Here is a 17,347-nt window from a genome sequence, read left to right as displayed (position 1 = left end):
TTCACATTTTTCATAACCTGGGGGTTGCTGACTGTCTCCTGCTATGTCTTGTATATAGTAACTGGATAAACTAAGGTTGGTTTTCTACTAACCTTGGGCCAGCCCTATTCAGTTTCCTTATGTGGCTGGGGGCATGGCAGGCTCTTGCATAAATTCCTCCATTTGTGTCTGTCTGTTTACTTAGTTAGGTCTTTCTAAATTTAGGTTGTCTAAGTTTCCTGTCTTTCACTATTTTTCTTATTTTTTTTAAGTCTAATAATTTTCCATCTATGGCTTGTATCTTATCAATCCACTGTTTTTGATCAGGTGCAGAAAGCCATTATGCCCATTAAGAATAAAGTATAAAATACCAAAATGATAATAGCCATAATCTAGTCAAGCCAACTGGAGTTGAGTTATTTAGCTTTTCATTTTCTGCCTCTATTTTCAAGCCATCTCCAGTGGCACTAAGTGGGGTTCTAAGGCCTTCTTTATGGGACTTTCCATCCTTAACTCTCTCCTTGAAAACTTCCCGGGTGACTTACCAAGTCTGAGGCTTCTCAGGTTGTCCTCAGCAGAAGTGATCTCTCAGTGTCCTTGGGGCCTTGGTACAAGTTGGAGAGCCTAAAGGTCTTCTTAAAATGAAAAGGCCCAGCTATTTGCGCAATGATGATTCAGTTGGTAGATGCTGGAGTGGAACCTTCTAGCTCAGAGAGGCAGAGAGAGCACACAGCTGGCCTCTGACTCCACTGATGTCCCAGAAGGAAACAGCTGCTTCTGCTTTCCCACACCTTCTTAAATACCCTTCAATGAAAAGACCCTCCTTCCAGTTTTCTTAAGTTCCCTCCCTTTCAGCTGGTTGCTTTTTCAGACTTATAACCGGGGGTTGACTTTATTTAGCTCTTGGGTTAAAGGTGTGTGCTAGGGCTGAGCCACAATGAGAAACAGGGGTTTTCAGTTCACAATCTTCGGGTTCACAATGTGATCTAATATCCTGCAACATTTCTTCTGTTTTGTCTGAAATAAAAGACTGTTCCATTAACATTAATAAACTATAGACTTGCAGGTAAGAATTACATTCACAATGTCCAGTCCATTTGTATTTAGCAACCTTGGATAAAGTACTCCACTATTGATCTGCCTTGGTGAGTCCACAATTCTGTACCTAAATCAATCATAACTGGCATTTTTTCAACCTAAAAACATTTTTTAGAGCTTAAAAGGTTTTCTTAAATTCTAAACACCTTAGGCTTAACTTTGAGACTATCTAGTCTTCAACATCATCAGAGCTGAGAATAATAAATATTACCTGAATAAACAGGAAGTGCAAAGCAAGCAGCTTCCAAAGCTATAGAACAGAGAGACTGCTGACCGCCTGAACAGTCCCCCAAGATTCCTCTGCAATGTTGGAGCAGCCATGTCTTCAGTCTACTGTCCCAGAATATAAGACAGATTTTTGTTTGAAGCAGGACTTATGAAGGACTTTTCTACCTTGTGCTGGCAGAATTCCTCAATCCACTTTCCCTGTGGCCTGCCTGTCTTCAGCTTGGACGGCACACAGTGAGCACTTGGAGCAAGGGCAGGCCCTTGTCCAGAGGCAGCCACAGTTGAAGCAAAGGCCACAAGGAGGTTCTCTGATGCTCACCATCCTCCCTGAAGCAGCTTGGGGATGCTGCCAGGACCTGACAGCTCTCCTTGCCACAAAAGTCTTAAGTTAATAAAGTATCTATAAAGGCCATATTCTACAGATTGCTGATGTTTCTGAAGACCATCTAACTATCTCAGTACATTTAAACAGGCAAGTGTTACTTGTCTCTAGCTATTTATTATCTGATTAACTTTGAAAACATCTTCAACTAAATAAACTAGTTCCTAATAAAACCACAGGTTTGACTGACTGTTAACTGGCATTTCTTAGTTATCCTACACAATGCAAAATGGTAGCTTTTAAAAGGATTAAATCTTTACAGTGCATTTTTAAGAATTACAAATTACACAGGCACACTATCTTAAAGAGTTGATAATGTTGGAGTTCCAGAATCACCACTCAAACAAAACAAACTCTAATGACAGTAGAGCAAGAGAAGTTTATTGAACACACACCATAATGCCGGATGTCCAGGACCTCACAACGGACTGTGCTCCTAGGCTGCCCTCTGGAAAGGCTTTTTATAGAAAAAAAAGTTTCAAAGATAAAAAGGCAGGGAGGGGAGTAGTTGGCTTACTAGGCAAAGTATTTTCAGCTAACCTTTAGGCTAATTGGTAATAGTAAGGTAAGGGGTGGTGGATGGGAGGTGACAGGGGAATTTCAGAATATTGAGATAACAGAGCATGAGTATTATAATCATAACTTTCTGGCTTATTAGTGTCATTCTTCAGCGTCATCCCCAAAAACCACAATAAGCTCACACATAGGTGCAGGAAGTGGTACCCAGTGGTCAGTTCTGAGTCAAGCCATTGTAGACATAGCAGTTCATACTGGCCTTTGATTTGATGGCTGCTACAGAAGGCTTTGTGGAAGCTGGTAAGATCAGCAAACCTCATACAGCACACACAGAATGTACAGAACAAAACAGGTTATATGTCAGCATGACTTGAGCCTTTTCACTTCTCTGTAACAGTGGCTGACAGGCGTGTTACAGCAACAACATGAGAGACCAAGTCTCTCATCTTGTTGTATATATATATATATATATATATGTATATGTATATGTATATGTATATGTATATATATACACACACATATACATACATACATATATACATACATACATACATACATATACACTAGTGTGTTTGGGGTGAGGGTCAGACATTAACAGATACATAGTAGGTTGTAATCGTGTTATAACCTTTACTTTGTACCAATATACAGAAATATACACCAGTGTAACCAAATAAAATCTTATTTTTAAATCAATATACAAAGATGTATAAGACTAGAAGATTAAATAACCTATCTTTTTCCAATTATTGATATATTCCCCATTTTATTTTTGGTTGTGAGCCTAGCCTTTAATGGCTGAGCCATCTCTCCAGCCCTATTCCCCATTTGATAATGGAACTAATTACAGTACTGAAGCTATTTCTGCCAAGTGTTCAGAGTTTCCAGCTTGGTTGTATTTGATAGTTTTTTTTTTAAGATTTACTTATTTATTATATATAAGTACACTGTAACTGTCTTCAGACACACCAGAAGAGGGCATCATATCCCATTACAGATAAGCCAACATGTGGTTGCTGGGATTTGAACTCAAGTCCTCTAGAAGAGCAGTCAGTGCTCTTAACAAATGAGCCATTTCTTGAGCCTGTATTTGATAGATTTAAGACTAGAAAGTTTTCATTTCAAAGTTCAGTAGAATGTTTAGTCATTCTCATACAGACTCAGGAATTTGAATGTCCTGAGTGGCTTGTAGTCCAATGCTGAGCTTTGGGTAGTCTTTGTCAGCTTAGTAACAGTCCTGGCTAGGTAGGACTTAGAGTCACCCCAATGGTATCCACTGTTTGCACAGAACCTGGCAGCAGAAGGGGCACAAGGCAATTCTGCACAGTGGTAGCATTGCCTACAGGTGGTTTCTTAATTGCTTTGGGGCCTCAATCTTTTTGAAAACCACTTGGCCAATTTATTCATTAACATGGGGCATGTGGTCTTGATGATCCATCCTTTTTCTTCATGTGGTTAACTTGTTCAGTAGAATCTGAGTTCCTTTGTTGGATGCTTTCATTCTCCTGGAAAGATAATAAGAAAACCCTGCCCCAACCCTAACTCTAGTGGGGTTCATTTTTTGGAAGGTTATACCTTTCCTTGGGCAATTTTTTTTTCTGGCAATAGAAAGAAACATTTTTAATTAAAATTTGAAAATCATATCGAATTTTTAAAACTCAGGATACCTAGCAGAATAGATATGTTTCAGGGGTTACGCACATTTATTTTTAGAACACAAAAGACATTCACTTTGGATTTCAATATGCCTTTTGCTTTTGCTGGTGGCTTTTACATTTTACTCATTGTAATTCCTGTTTCTGCCTCTGCCTCCCAGTGCTGGGCTTCAGGGTGTGAACCACCACAGCACTGCTCCCTGGAACTCTAGAATCTAGAAACCAACTAATTTACAGAGATCTTCCTGTCCTGGGGGTATTAAAGGCATGGTTTTTGAGCCACCCTGCTCAAGTATTTTATCTTAGCTCCAAATCACTTCAACACTTAGAGATCTAGAAAACAACCTTGAACTATTGTAACCCTTGATTTACTTAAAACCCTGTAAATCTCTTATCTGTTTTTAATACTCAACAAAGAAAGTATCCATTATAAGAAGCACATTCAAGGCTGATGCCCCACAGGTGTGCTAGTTAGCCAATTTAAAGTTAGGTGGTTGGAGCCTTTTAAGACTGACACCTGCCATGTCCTGCTTATGCACAACCTGCTGTTTGTTCCTGTTCCTGATTCTACCTTTGAATAGTTTCTTTAAAAACATTATTGAAATTATGATTTGTAGGCATACATTTTGTGCTACGTGGTTTTAGTAAGGGTTCAACCTGTCCTGTACCCCAGCACCCAGCAGAGGAAATGAAAGAGAAAAGTTATTAGGATATGGGAGAAGTGGACCTGTTCAGCTCTTCGGGGCTGAGCTTGATCTTCTTTATCAGCATCTTAGTTCCCTATTAAACACCAAATATGAACAACCAGCCCTCTAGGCAGGCAGATACCACACACCAACTGGCAGCCACAGTCCTTTCAGAAGGCTGACACCAAGAAAAAAATGGCAGGTTCCACAGCAAAGGCATGCTGTTGCAGGAACCACAGGAGCACTTGTCTGGCCAGTGTCCCTCAATGACAGCATGACCACAAGTTGAACTCAGCAACTCTATGGAAGGCAAACCAATGCATGAATGTCATTAGCAGAGAATTCCTAGCAAACCAAACCAAGTCTCAGAGCTCATCTCCACTGTCTCTGGGGTCATATTTATTATGTTCTTCATCATGGGTCCTTCTTGTGGCTGCTGTAGCAAAACTTCCCATCTGTGTCTGTCTCACCTATGTCAGGAAAACATACTTTCACCTGTCTGCTCCAGCAAGACATCTTCCACCTGTGAGCCCCCAGCAAAACATCATTTGACAGTAACTAACTCCTCAAAGAAACTAGAAGCTTCCACTTCAATGGTTTGTGTCTGAGATTGGAGGAGTCTGTTTTCCACTGATGCACCAAATCAAGTCCCCATAAGTTCATGGCTCTATTAGCCACATATGGCTTTAAGTTACCTATTTGCCCTTCTGGCCCCAAACACCTGACCCATGTTGCACTTTGTGTTAGCTAAACAAACTTCAGTCCCTAGAGGTTACATATTTACCTCCTCAAGAAGCCAATCTGGAGGTCAAGGTTGTGGTGAATTGTTACACCTGCTCCTGTGGCTACTAAACCTCCACTTCAGTTCCATGGATTGTATTTTCTGCTCTGGACTCTGATCACTTATAGCAGTTTGTGAAAATGTATTTTCTAGTCTCTCCTGAATTTGAAATTTCAGGTTATGTACTGAAGCTGTTCTCACCTTAAACACATCCAGGGTGTAGGGAATGAGGGACCATGCTACCAGACAGGCCCAAGAACTGGTCAGGCTGAGCGAGGTCAAACCCTGGGAGTTTTTTTGAGAACTGCAAGAGCAGAGTCGCTTCCTGCTTGTTTCTGTACCTGCCCTGGAACACAAAACCAGGACACCCAATCCAGACGACTGCAGAGGGCACACAGTTCTGTAGTACAGGACTTCTTCATGCTAATGAGATGGCATGAGCCTTCAGCCAATGACCTTCCCTTCCTGGGTATTCTCATTCTCTTCCCAAGATATATATATTTCCAAATAAAATATGTGACCACATCCACCCTCCAAAAGCAGTATGAACAAACAATGACCGGGATCTCCTTAATTAAAAGATGGGCCTGGGGAAGGCCCTCACCTAAGGACACACCTAAGGCTTTACCAGCCCTCCGGTACTGGGCACTGGCCACCATCAGACCAGACCCTTCTCTGGCAAATTTAGACAGCCATCACTGAATACTCTCCAGGTGGTACACCAGCAGTTCCAGGGTACCTAGAGAGAAAACTGGGAACCACACCATTCATCCCAGATCCTGTTAACCTTCAAGTACAGGATGAAGCAGGTTTTGACATCATCCAGAAGGGAAACATTCACTGTGGGCTCCCTGTTCTGGTCTTTGTTATACCTGCTCAGGAATGGCATGCTGGTGACTTCGGGCCACCTCCATCAGAGCACAGGATGCCGCAAGACACCACAGCAGTGTTTGAATTTTATGGTTTTGTTTTATTTATTGGGAGTTGTCTCTAGGATGGCCATGGACCATCACTACATAATATGGTTTTCAACACCGTTCATAACACCTGGCAGTGGTGGAGGAGTAGAAAAGGGGGTGATATGCAGGCCTCCCGAGGCATATTCTGATTGGAAGGCCAAGCCCACTGTGACTGGGGAGAATGGCTTTGCTACATGGCTAGTAAAGCCACATTCAGCCATAGTTCTTCTGTCCTCAAGCTTCCAGATGTACTTGAACAGTAGCTGCTCCTCAGGAGGCCTCTTCATGATGCCCTGAATTATGTGCTTGAGGTCCAAGACTGTGCTGGACTCCTTGACCTGAACGAAGATGGTGGTCTTCTCGTGCCGGATCATGAGAAACACATCACGCTGTGGGGCTGCGTGTATCATGATGCTATAGACCTGAGCGGTGTCAACAACAGGCATTAATCTTAATCATACTGGGCCCAAGTTTCTCTGGCCCTGACTGGAATGATTGAATTCAATTTGATATCAGGGGCTGAGAAGACCCCTTAGGGTGTTGTAATCTGAATGTATCAGTCAGCAGATGGGCCTTGCCACATCTGAAGGCTGGGGCTTTTCCCTAGATTATTTCTAGAAAAAGAAACAAGACACTGTATCTAGGAATGCTTCACCTGTAATCCTTTTTCAAATGATCTTGTTTACTACAGTTAAGACATCTGTAACTTAGAATCTAAATGTTTTAATAGAAATCAAACTTAGCATTTTGAAAAGCCGAGGATTCAATTAATATTTAAGACATCTGAATCTGATGTGATTCTGTTTACAGCTGAAGTCAATTTTGCTAAAATTCAGGGAAGGCTGACTTTGGGGACTTGTGTGGTTTTAGTAAATGACTCAGAACTCTTGATTCTTCAACCTCCTCTCAAGTATTTAAAACTGCTAAATAACATAGCACCAAGGTATGATCATCCAGTTCAAGCTGCCTTGGTAACTCAGCATTGTGACCTTCCCCTAGCAAGTAATCTTTAGAAATATCAATACCTCTAGCCCAATTTTGTTGTTAGCTCCTAGCTCCCTCTATCTACCAAGGTCACGATTGTAACCAAGGTTACTAATCTTTCCAGTCTTGGGGGGACAATTCTGTTTTGACTTGTCCATGATTTAATATCCACTTCAAGTAGGATGAATGCAATTCATAGGAAACAATCTATTCCTTGAATCTCCTCAAATCCAATTCACATTTTTCATAACCTGGGGTTGCCGACTGTCTCCTGCTATGTCTTGTATATAGTAACTGGATAAACTAAGGTTGGTTTTCTACTAACCTTGGGCCAGCCCTATTCAGTTTCCTTATGTGGCTGGGGGCATGGCAGGCTCTTGCATAAATTCCTCCATTTGTGTCTGTCTGTTTACTTAGGTCTTTCTAAATTTAGGTTGTCTAAGTTTCCTGTCTTTCACTATTTTTCTTATTTTTTTTAAGTCTAATAATTTTCCTTCTATGGCTTGTATCTTATCAATCCACTGTTTTTGATCAGGTGCAGAAAGCCATTATGCCCATTAAGAATAAAGTATAAAATACCAAAATGATAATAGCCATAATCTAGTCAAGCCAACTGGAGTTGAGTTATTTAGCTTTTCATTTTCTGCCTCTATTTTCAAGCCATCTCCAGTGGCACTAAGTGGGGTTCTAAGGCCTTCTTTATGGGACTTTCCATCCTTAACTCTCTCCTTGAAAACTTCCCGGGTGACTTACCAAGTCTGAGGCTTCTCAGGTTGTCCTCAGCAGAAGTGATCTCTCAGTGTCCTTGGGGCCTTGGTACAAGTTGGAGAGCCTAAAGGTCGTCTTAAAATGAAAAGGCCCAGCTATTTGCGCAATGATGATTCAGTTGGTAGATGCTGGAGTGGAACCTTCTAGCTCAGAGAGGCAGAGAGAGCACTCAGCTGACGTCGGACTCCACTGAAGTCCCAGAAGCATCAGCACCTCAGGCTGCCTTATGCTGTTTTAAATACCCTTCAACTCAAAGTACCTCCTTTATGTTCACTTCTGTCTCCTCCCCCTCACCTGGTTGCTTGCTCTGCCTCTGGACCTAAGGTTGAGGTTCTTATCTCTTGCAGTAAAATTGTGTCCTAGGGCTGGAACCACAATCAGAAATAGGGGCTTTTCAATTCACAATCTTGTGGTTCACAATGTGATCACAGATCCTGAGAGAGCAAGGCACTTCTTCTACCAGTCAGCAAAGAAGGAATCTGCCCTCATTCTTTCTGCAGGCTTCACTCTTCGACACTGTCAGCCCTGGTTCCTGAACACTCATTCGGCCTTTATCAGTGTAATAAGGTAGCCAGGCCCGGGGAGGCCTCTCAGTGGTTCAGTGCTTGCCTGGTGTGTAGTAGGCCTATGTTCACTCTTTAGTTGTACATTACAGGCCCAGACTTCCAGGTTTGACCTCGCTCAGCCTGACCAGTTCTTGGGCCCGTCTGGTAGCATGGTCCCTCATTCCCTACACCCTGGATGTGTTTAAGGTGAGAACAGCTTCAGTACATAACCTGAAATTTTCAAATTCAGGAGACAACTAGAAAACACATTTTTAGAAACTGCTATAAGTGATCAGAGTCCAGAGCAGAAAATACAATCCATGGAACTGAAGTGGAGGTTTAGTAGCCACAGGAGCAGGTGTAACAATTCACCACAACCTTGACCTCCAGATTGGCTTCTTGAGGAGGTAAATATGTAACCTCTAGGGACTGAAGTTTGTTTAGCTAACACAAAGTGCAACATGGGTCAGGTGTTTGGGGCCAGAAGGGCAAATAGGTAACTTAAAGCCATATGTGGCTAATAGAGCCATGAACTTATGGGGACTTGATTTGGTGCATCAGTGGAAAACAGACTCCTCCAATCTCAGACACAAACCATTGAAGTGGAAGCTTCTAGTTTCTTTGAGGAGTTAGTTACTGTCAAATGATGTTTTGCTGGGAGCTCACAGGTGGAAGATGTCTTGCTGGAGCAGACAGGTGAAAGTATGTTTTCCTGACATAGGTGAAGCAGACACAGCTGAAGGGAAGTTTGGCTACAGCAGCCACAAGAAGGACCTATGATGAAAAACATAATAAATATGACCCCAGAGACAGTGGAGATGAGCTCTGAGACTTGGTTTGGTTTGCTAGGAATTCTCTGCTAATGACATTCATGCATTGGTTTGCCTTCCATAGAGTTGCTGAGTTCAACTTGTGGTCATGCTGTCATTGAGGGACACTGGCCAGACAAGTGCTCCTGTGGTTCCTGCAACAGCATGCCTTTGCTGTGGAACCTGCCATTTTTTTCTTGGTGTCAGTCTTCTGAAAGGACTGTGGCTGCCAGTTGGTGTGTGGTATCTGCCTGCCTAGAGGGCTGGTTGTTCATATTTGGTGTTTAATAGGGAACTAAGATGCTGATAAAGAAGATCAAGCTCAGCCCCGAAGAGCTGAACAGGTCCACTTCTCCCATATCCTAATAACTTTTCTCTTTCACTTCCTCTGCTGGGTGCTGGGGTACAGGACAGGTTGAACCCTTACTAAAACCACGTAGCACAAAATGTATGCCTACAAATCATAATTTCAATAATGTTTTTAAAGAAACTATTCAAAGGTAGAATCAGGAACAGGAACAAACAGCAGGTTGTGCATAAGCAGGACATGGCAGGTGTCAGTCTTAAAAGGCTCCAACCACCTAACTTTAAATTGGCTAACTAGCACACCTGTGGGGCATCAGCCTTGAATGTGCTTCTTATAATGGATACTTTCTTTGTTGAGTATTAAAAACAGATAAGAGATTTACAGGGTTTTAAGTAAATCAAGGGTTACAATAGTTCAAGGTTGTTTTCTAGATCTCTAAGTGTTGAAGTGATTTGGAACTAAGATAAAATACTTGAGCAGGGTGGCTCAAAAAAACATGCCTTTAATACCCCCAGGACAGGAAGATCTCTGTAAATTAGTTGGTTTCTAGATTCTAGAGTTCCAGGGAGCAGTGCTGTGGTGGTTCACACCCTGAAGCCCAGCACTGGGAGGCAGAGGCAGAAACACAGGAATTACAATGAGTAAAATGTAAAAGCCACCAGCAAAAGCAAAAGGCATATTGAAATCCAAAGTGAATGTCTTTTGTGTTCTAAAAATAAATGTGCGTAACCCCTGAAACATATCTATTCTGCTAGGTATCCTGAGTTTTAAAAATTCGATATGATTTTCAAATTTTAATTAAAAATGTTTCTTTCTATTGCCAGAAAAAAAAAATTGCCCAAGGAAAGGTATAACCTTCCAAAAAATGAACCCCACTAGAGTTAGGGTTGGGGCAGGGTTTTCTTATTATCTTTCCAGGAGAATGAAAGCATCCAACAAAGGAACTCAGATTCTACTGAACAAGTTAACCACATGAAGAAAAAGGATGGATCATCAAGACCACATGCCCCATGTTAATGAATAAATTGGCCAAGTGGTTTTCAAAAAGATTGAGGCCCCAAAGCAATTAAGAAACCACATGTAGGCAATGCTACCACTGTGCAGAATTGCCTTGTGCCCCTTCTGCTGCCAGGTTCTGTGCAAACAGTGGATACCATTGGGGTGACTCTAAGTCCTACCTAGCCAGGACTGTTACTAAGCTGACAAAGACTACCCAAAGCTCAGCATTGGACTACAAGCCACTCAGGACATTCAAATTCCTGAGTCTGTATGAGAATGACTAAACATTCTACTGAACTTTGAAATGAAAACTTTCTAGTCTTAAATCTATCAAATACAGGCTCAAGAAATGGCTCATTTGTTAAGAGCACTGACTGCTCTTCTAGAGGACTTGAGTTCAAATCCCAGCAACCACATGTTGGCTTATCTGTAATGGGATATGATGCCCTCTTCTGGTGTGTCTGAAGACAGTTACAGTGTACTTATATATAATAAATAAGTAAATCTTTAAAAAAAAAAAAAACTATCAAATACAACCAAGCTGGAAACTCTGAACACTTGGCAGAAATAGCTTCAGTACTGTAATTAGTTCCATTATCAAATGGGGAATAGGGCTGGAGAGATGGCTCAGCCGTTAAAGGCTAGGCTCACAACCAAAAATAAAATGGGGAATATATCAATAATTGGAAAAAGATAGGTTATTTAATCTTCTAGTCTTATACATCTTTGTATATTGATTTAAAAATAAGATTTTATTTGGTTACACTGGTGTATATTTCTGTATATTGGTACAAAGTAAAGGTTATAACACGATTACAACCTACTATGTATCTGTTAATGTCTGACCCTCACCCCAAACACACTAGTGTATATGTATGTATGTATGTATGTATGTATGTATGTATGTATATGTGTGTGTATATATATACATATATATACAACAAGATGAGAGACTTGGTCTCTCATGTTGTTGCTGTAACACGCCTGTCAGCCACTGTTACAGAGAAGTGAAAAGGCTCAAGTCATGCTGACATATAACCTGTTTTGTTCTGTATGTTCTATGTGTGCTGTATGAGGTTTGCTGATCTTACCAGCTTCCACAAAGCCTTCTGTAGCAGCCATCAAATCAAAGGCCAGTATGAACTGCTATGTCTACAATGGCTTGACTCAGAACTGACCACTGGGTACCACTTCCTGCACCTATGTGTGAGCTTATTGTGGTTTTTGGGGATGACGCTGAAGAATGACACTAATAAGCCAACAAGTTTGGGGCTATGTTCCGGTGGCCCCACATGGAGACTTCTGTTCAGGAAGGGGAAACGTTTCTGCTGCCTCTCCTGCTGGGTTTGGCTAGGTGTGTGGGTTCAGGCTAGTGGGAGATAGACTGTAGTAGGGGTGCGGGGTGTGTGTGTGAGTGTGTGTGTGTGCATGTGCAGAAACTGCTTCTCTTGTCTCAGCTGCTGGTGCTGTCTCCTCTGTTTCCTCTGCTGTCTGGAGATGCTAGGCTGGGCCAAGGCAGCAGTGGTCTGGCTAGACAACAAGGTATACTGGAAAGCATCTTCCGTCGATTTCGGGAGAGCAGGTCTCTTCCCATGAGCAGGTGTTACAGCTCTTATCACAGAAGCTCTCAGATCGAATAAAACCTGTACACCTTTAATTTTGTACAGGCCTCATATATACAATTTGGAGGATGGGTCAGAGTGTGCTTCCTATTGGCTTGGCCTGAGGGCTTAGGAATACCTCATCTACATATTTTGGGGTGTGGTCTTGCTTCAGTCTTAAATGTGGTCAAGTCCTCACCTGTGGAGGAGAGTCTTGGGCTTGACTGTTCTGTCCTGAGCCTGTCTGGCTTGAGTCTAAGTCATGTCCTTGCCCGCAGAGGAGGGACTTGGAGAACGTTCTCTACAGGGGTCTCTGGGAGACTGTAGATGCCTGAGGAAGGCCTGATCTCCCAGAAGACTAGGAAGCACCAGCTGCCCCTTAAGGTCTCCAGGCTTCTACTTATCTTGACCGAGAATCAGGGTACCCTTCACCACCAATTGCCCCACAACAACAACAACAACAAAAAGTTAGGATTATAATACCCATGCTTTATTATCTCAATGTTCTGAAATTCCCCTGTTCACCCCCCATCCACCACCCCTTACCTTACTCAAGACCAATTAGCCTAAAGGTTAGGTTAGCTGAAAATACTTTGCCTAGTAAGCCAACTACTCCCCTCCTTGCCCTATAAATTATGAAAAAAAATTTTTATTTTTAAAAGTCTTTCCTGAGGGCAGACCAGGACCACAGTCTGTTGTGAGGTCCTGGACATCCGGCATTACGGTGTGTATTCAATAAACTGCTCTTGCTTTATTGTCATTAGAGTTTTTTTTTGTTTGAGTGGTGATTCTGGAACTCCAACATTATCAACTCTTTAAGATAGTGTGCCTGTGTAATTTGTAATTCTTAAAAATGCACTGTAAAGATTTAATCCTTTTAAAAGCTACCATTTTGCATTGTGTAGGATAACTAAGAAATGCCAGTTAACAGTCAGTCAAACCTGTGGTTTTATTAGGAACTAGTTTATTTAGTCAAAGATGTTTTCAAAGTTAATCAGATAATAAATAGCTAGAGACAAGTAACACTTGCCTGTTTAAATGTACTGAGATAGTTAGATGGTCTTCAGAAACATCAGCAATCTGTAGAATATGGCCTTTATAGATACTTTATTAACTTAAGACTTTTGTGGCAAGGAGAGCTGTCAGGTCCTGGCAGCATCCCCAAGCTGCTTCAGGGAGGATGGTGAGCATCAGAGAACCTCCTTGTGGCCTTTGCTTCAACTGTGGCTGCCTCTGGACAAGGGCCTGCCCTTGCTCCAAGTGCTCACTGTGTGCCGTCCAAGCTGAAGACAGGCAGGCCACAGGGAAAGTGGATTGAGGAATTCTGCCAGCACAAGGTAGAAAAGTCCTTCATAAGTCCTGCTTCAAACAGAAATCTGTCTTATATTCTGGGACAGTAGACTGAAGACATGGCTGCTCCAACATTGCAGAGGAATCTTGGGGGACTGTTCAGGCGGTCAGCAGTCTCTGTTCTATAGCTTTGGAAGCTGCTTGCTTTGCACTTCCTGTTTATTCAGGTAATATTTATTATTCTCAGCTCTGATGATGTTGAAGACTACATAGTTAGTCTCAAAGTTAAGCCTAAGGTGTTTAGAATTTAAGAAAACCTTTTAAGCTCTAAAAAATGTTTTTAGGTTGAAAAATGCCAGTTATGATTGATTTAGGTACAGAATTGGACTCACCAAGGCGGATCAATAGTAGAGTACTTTATCCAAGGTTGCTAAATACAAATGGACTGGACATTGTGAATGTAATTCTTACCTGCCAGTCTATAGTTTATTAATGTTAATGGAACGGTCTTTTATTTCAGACAAAACAGAAGAAATGTTGCAGGATATTAGATCACATTGCGAACCCCAAGGTTGTGAACCGAAAACCTCAGTTTCTCATTGTGGTTCAGCCCTAGAACACACCTTTAACCCAAGAGCTAAATAAAGTCAACCCTCGGTTAAGAAGCAGAGAGCAGCCAGCTGACAGCAAGGGAACAATAAGGAAGGCCTTGGAGGTGAAGGGCACTTAAGACAGCGTGGGGAAGGACAAAAATTTTTACTTCTGGGAAGTCAGAGGAGTCGGAAGGCCAGCCGAGTGCTTTCACCCCAGCATCTGACTCCTGAGTCTTCATTTGGCAAAATCGAATGGCTGGGATTTGGTTTTGTATTTAAATAAAGACCTTACTCTAGGTTTCATGCTGGCTTGTGTGCAAACAGGCTGCAATGAACTCACTAGGCTCTGGGTCCTGGTTTACTCTCATGGGGGTCTGGAAATGCAACAACCTAACTATATTTGAATATACCTAAATATAGGGGTAAATTATTTAATATTGCACCTATAACCATTTAAATTTAGATGCTGACCTTAACAACAGGTCTTGAAATCACCTCTGCCTCTAACATCCCATTATCCTTCAGATCATCTGAGACATATTCACAACATCTTGGAATAAATCAGCCAATAAAAAGCATGGAATTTTTAAAAGGCCCATTAAGCTAGCCTTCTGGAATAACACCAAGGAAGGCCAGAGCCTCAGATTGCTCTAGACCTTGTGGGTCTGTGCAAAACCTCATCTCTAGAATATTTCATCTGATATTTTTCTGCCGTGACTTTTGTCAATCACATTTACCATTTGCCTCCACCTTGGCTGGGGGCTTCATTTATTTTTTTATGTGTATGATTGTTGTCCCTGCATCTACATTTGTCACCACATGTGTATCTGGTGCCTGAGGTGCCCAGAAGAGGGCATTTGATTCCCTGCAAATGGAGTTTTACCCAGTTGTGAGCTACCATGTGAATGCTGAGAATTCAACCAGGGTCTTTTTCCAAGAGCAACAAGTGCTTTTAAACAGTCATCTCTCCAGCTCCAGAGTCTCTCCTATTTTTAAAAGCTAATCTTCCCTATATTATAAAACATTCCAAACATACACACTCTGTGACTCATCTCCTACCACTAATATCACACTATAATACTTAGTTTTTATCTATGTATTTATGTATTAACCCCCTCCCCTTGATGGAGAGCAGCCCTGGTTAAGAGAAAACCTTACAGAAAACCTCCTGCTGCAGTCTTCTGAGAATATGGTGCACAGCACTGCATCTGGGGGTTAAGTGTTTGGCTCTGGACATAAAGAACATGGAAAAGCTTAGGACAGTGTTTGCTAAACTGTTAGCTGCTTGTGTTTGTTTTTAAGACAGGATGCCATGTATCCCAGGCTGGCTTTGAATTCCTGGCCGTCCTTCCTCTGCCTCTGATTATGTCCTATATTATGTGGTGCTAAGGATTGTCCTCAGAGGGCAAGCATTCTACTCACGGAGCTATGTTTTAAAAACAAAAATTCCAGCCACCTGATTTACCAAATCAGGAGCCAGATGGTGTAGTGAAGGCCTGCTAGTTTACAGAACTCATTGTGGTTCAGGTCTAGGGTGCTTGCTCTGTCTCTTGACCTAGGGTTGACTTTATTAAGCCCTTGGGCTAAAGGCGTGGGCTAGGCCTGAGCTACACTACAAGATGTTTTCAGATCACAATCTTGGGGTTCACAGTGTGGTCACATATCCTGCAACGGAGCAGCAGCCTCCACTCTGAGTAGTGTGCACCTTCGGTATCTTGTCAGTGTTTCCCATGGGGCCATGCTCAAAGGCTAGAGCTTTCAGGCATTTGGACCCACCCATGTTGGAGCAGGAGAAACGTGGACACCAGATTCCCACTTCTCAGCAACACAGCCCTCAGGAGCAGCATGGGAGACATGCTACACTTTCTAGACACTAGCAAATCTACAGGCTACAGAGAAAAACATATCTGCTGATTTATAGAAGGCGTGGGGATGGATAAAAATGTGAGTCAGGGACACACGCTTTGTTCTTGCTATGTTTTGTGTGTTTGTTATCTATGTTCTTAAAACAGTACACTGAGACAAAACTCACTTTCACGTAGCTCTTGCTGTCTCTTAGCTCTGGGAGGTGAGTCAGTACCCTTAAAATATTCCATAAAATAAAAAATTACCTTCAGACAAACAGACCACACACAAACACCTCTGGGTCCACATTTTCTTCATTCCTCTCAAGCCCCTGATACCTTTTTAAAAATGACTGCTTTGAAGATGGTATATCAACACCCAGTTATGTTGATCCGTCATTTTTTGGGCTGTATTTAAGAAGATATAACCAAAAGTTATGAGCAGATGGTTTTATATATAATACTTTTTAATAAATTCCTAATATAATATGTGATTTCAGAGTAATAACTTAGATTCAATAAGAGTAATAATTTAGATTCACTTTATTTTATCTATATGAGCATTTTGCCTGCAGGCTTGCATATGCACCACATATGTGACTGAGGAAGTCATTAGAAGGTGTCAGATCCCCTGGAACATGAGGTGTGGAGTTCTGAATTGTGAACCAGCTTGTGTGTGGGTCCTAGGAACCAAACTTGGGTCCTCTGATCTCTGAGCCACCACTTCAGAGTAAAGAGTTTCTGAAAACGGAATCTAGTCTTAAACGACCTTCTGGTTCGTGCTTTAATCTGATTTAATCTTTGCAGATGCAGTTTAAAAATTCTAGGCCTGGACCGTTGGGATGGCTCAGTAACTTAAGAGCACTTACTGCTTTTCCAGAGGACTCCAGTTCAGTTTCCAGGATCTGCACTGGGCACTTACAAATCTCTATAACCCTAGCTCCAGAGGAACCCATTCCTTCTGCATAACCCCACACATGTGGCATACACACACACACACACACACACACACACACACACACACTAAGCCTTTTGTCGGAGAAGACAAACATGGGCCGAGCAGAAGGGGGAGGGGATGGTGGTTCTCCAGTTGTAATTTCTCAATCTTCCCTTACTTTGTAACCAGTCAAATGATACATTAACTTCCTCCTTTCTGCAGCTCCCTCTAGAGCCCTTGTAAGGAGGTCCTGAGTGGGTCCGACCAGCAGAGGGAGCAGGGAACACTAGGAGCCTGAGGGCCCACTTAGGCTCCGCCCTGACCCCGCCCACGCCGTCACGCGCTGGCCTTTGGCTCTCTCGCCTGTTGCTGATGCTGCGGCGGGG

The 17,347-nt window shown here is 42.2% G+C and overlaps 1 protein-coding gene across 1 annotated transcript; it reads right to left on the bottom strand.

Annotated features, from left to right (window-relative positions):
- Positions 1-6,337: 6,337 nt before the first annotated feature.
- LOC308425203 (elongin-B-like) lies at positions 6,338-6,694 on the bottom strand (the record flags this gene model as incomplete). Its single annotated transcript, XM_080922427.1, has 1 exon — positions 6,338-6,694. The coding sequence occupies one exon, from the start codon at positions 6,692-6,694 to the stop codon at positions 6,338-6,340; it is 357 nt and encodes a 118-aa protein (XP_080778553.1).
- Between the last annotated feature and the right edge of the window lie 10,653 nt (positions 6,695-17,347).

This window comes from Micromys minutus, assembly GCF_963924665.1.
Source record: "Micromys minutus genome assembly, chromosome: 10".
Taxonomy (NCBI): domain Eukaryota; kingdom Metazoa; phylum Chordata; class Mammalia; order Rodentia; family Muridae; genus Micromys; species Micromys minutus.
Note: the sequence above shows the minus strand (reverse complement) of the source record. Positions and strands in the feature narration are given on the sequence as shown.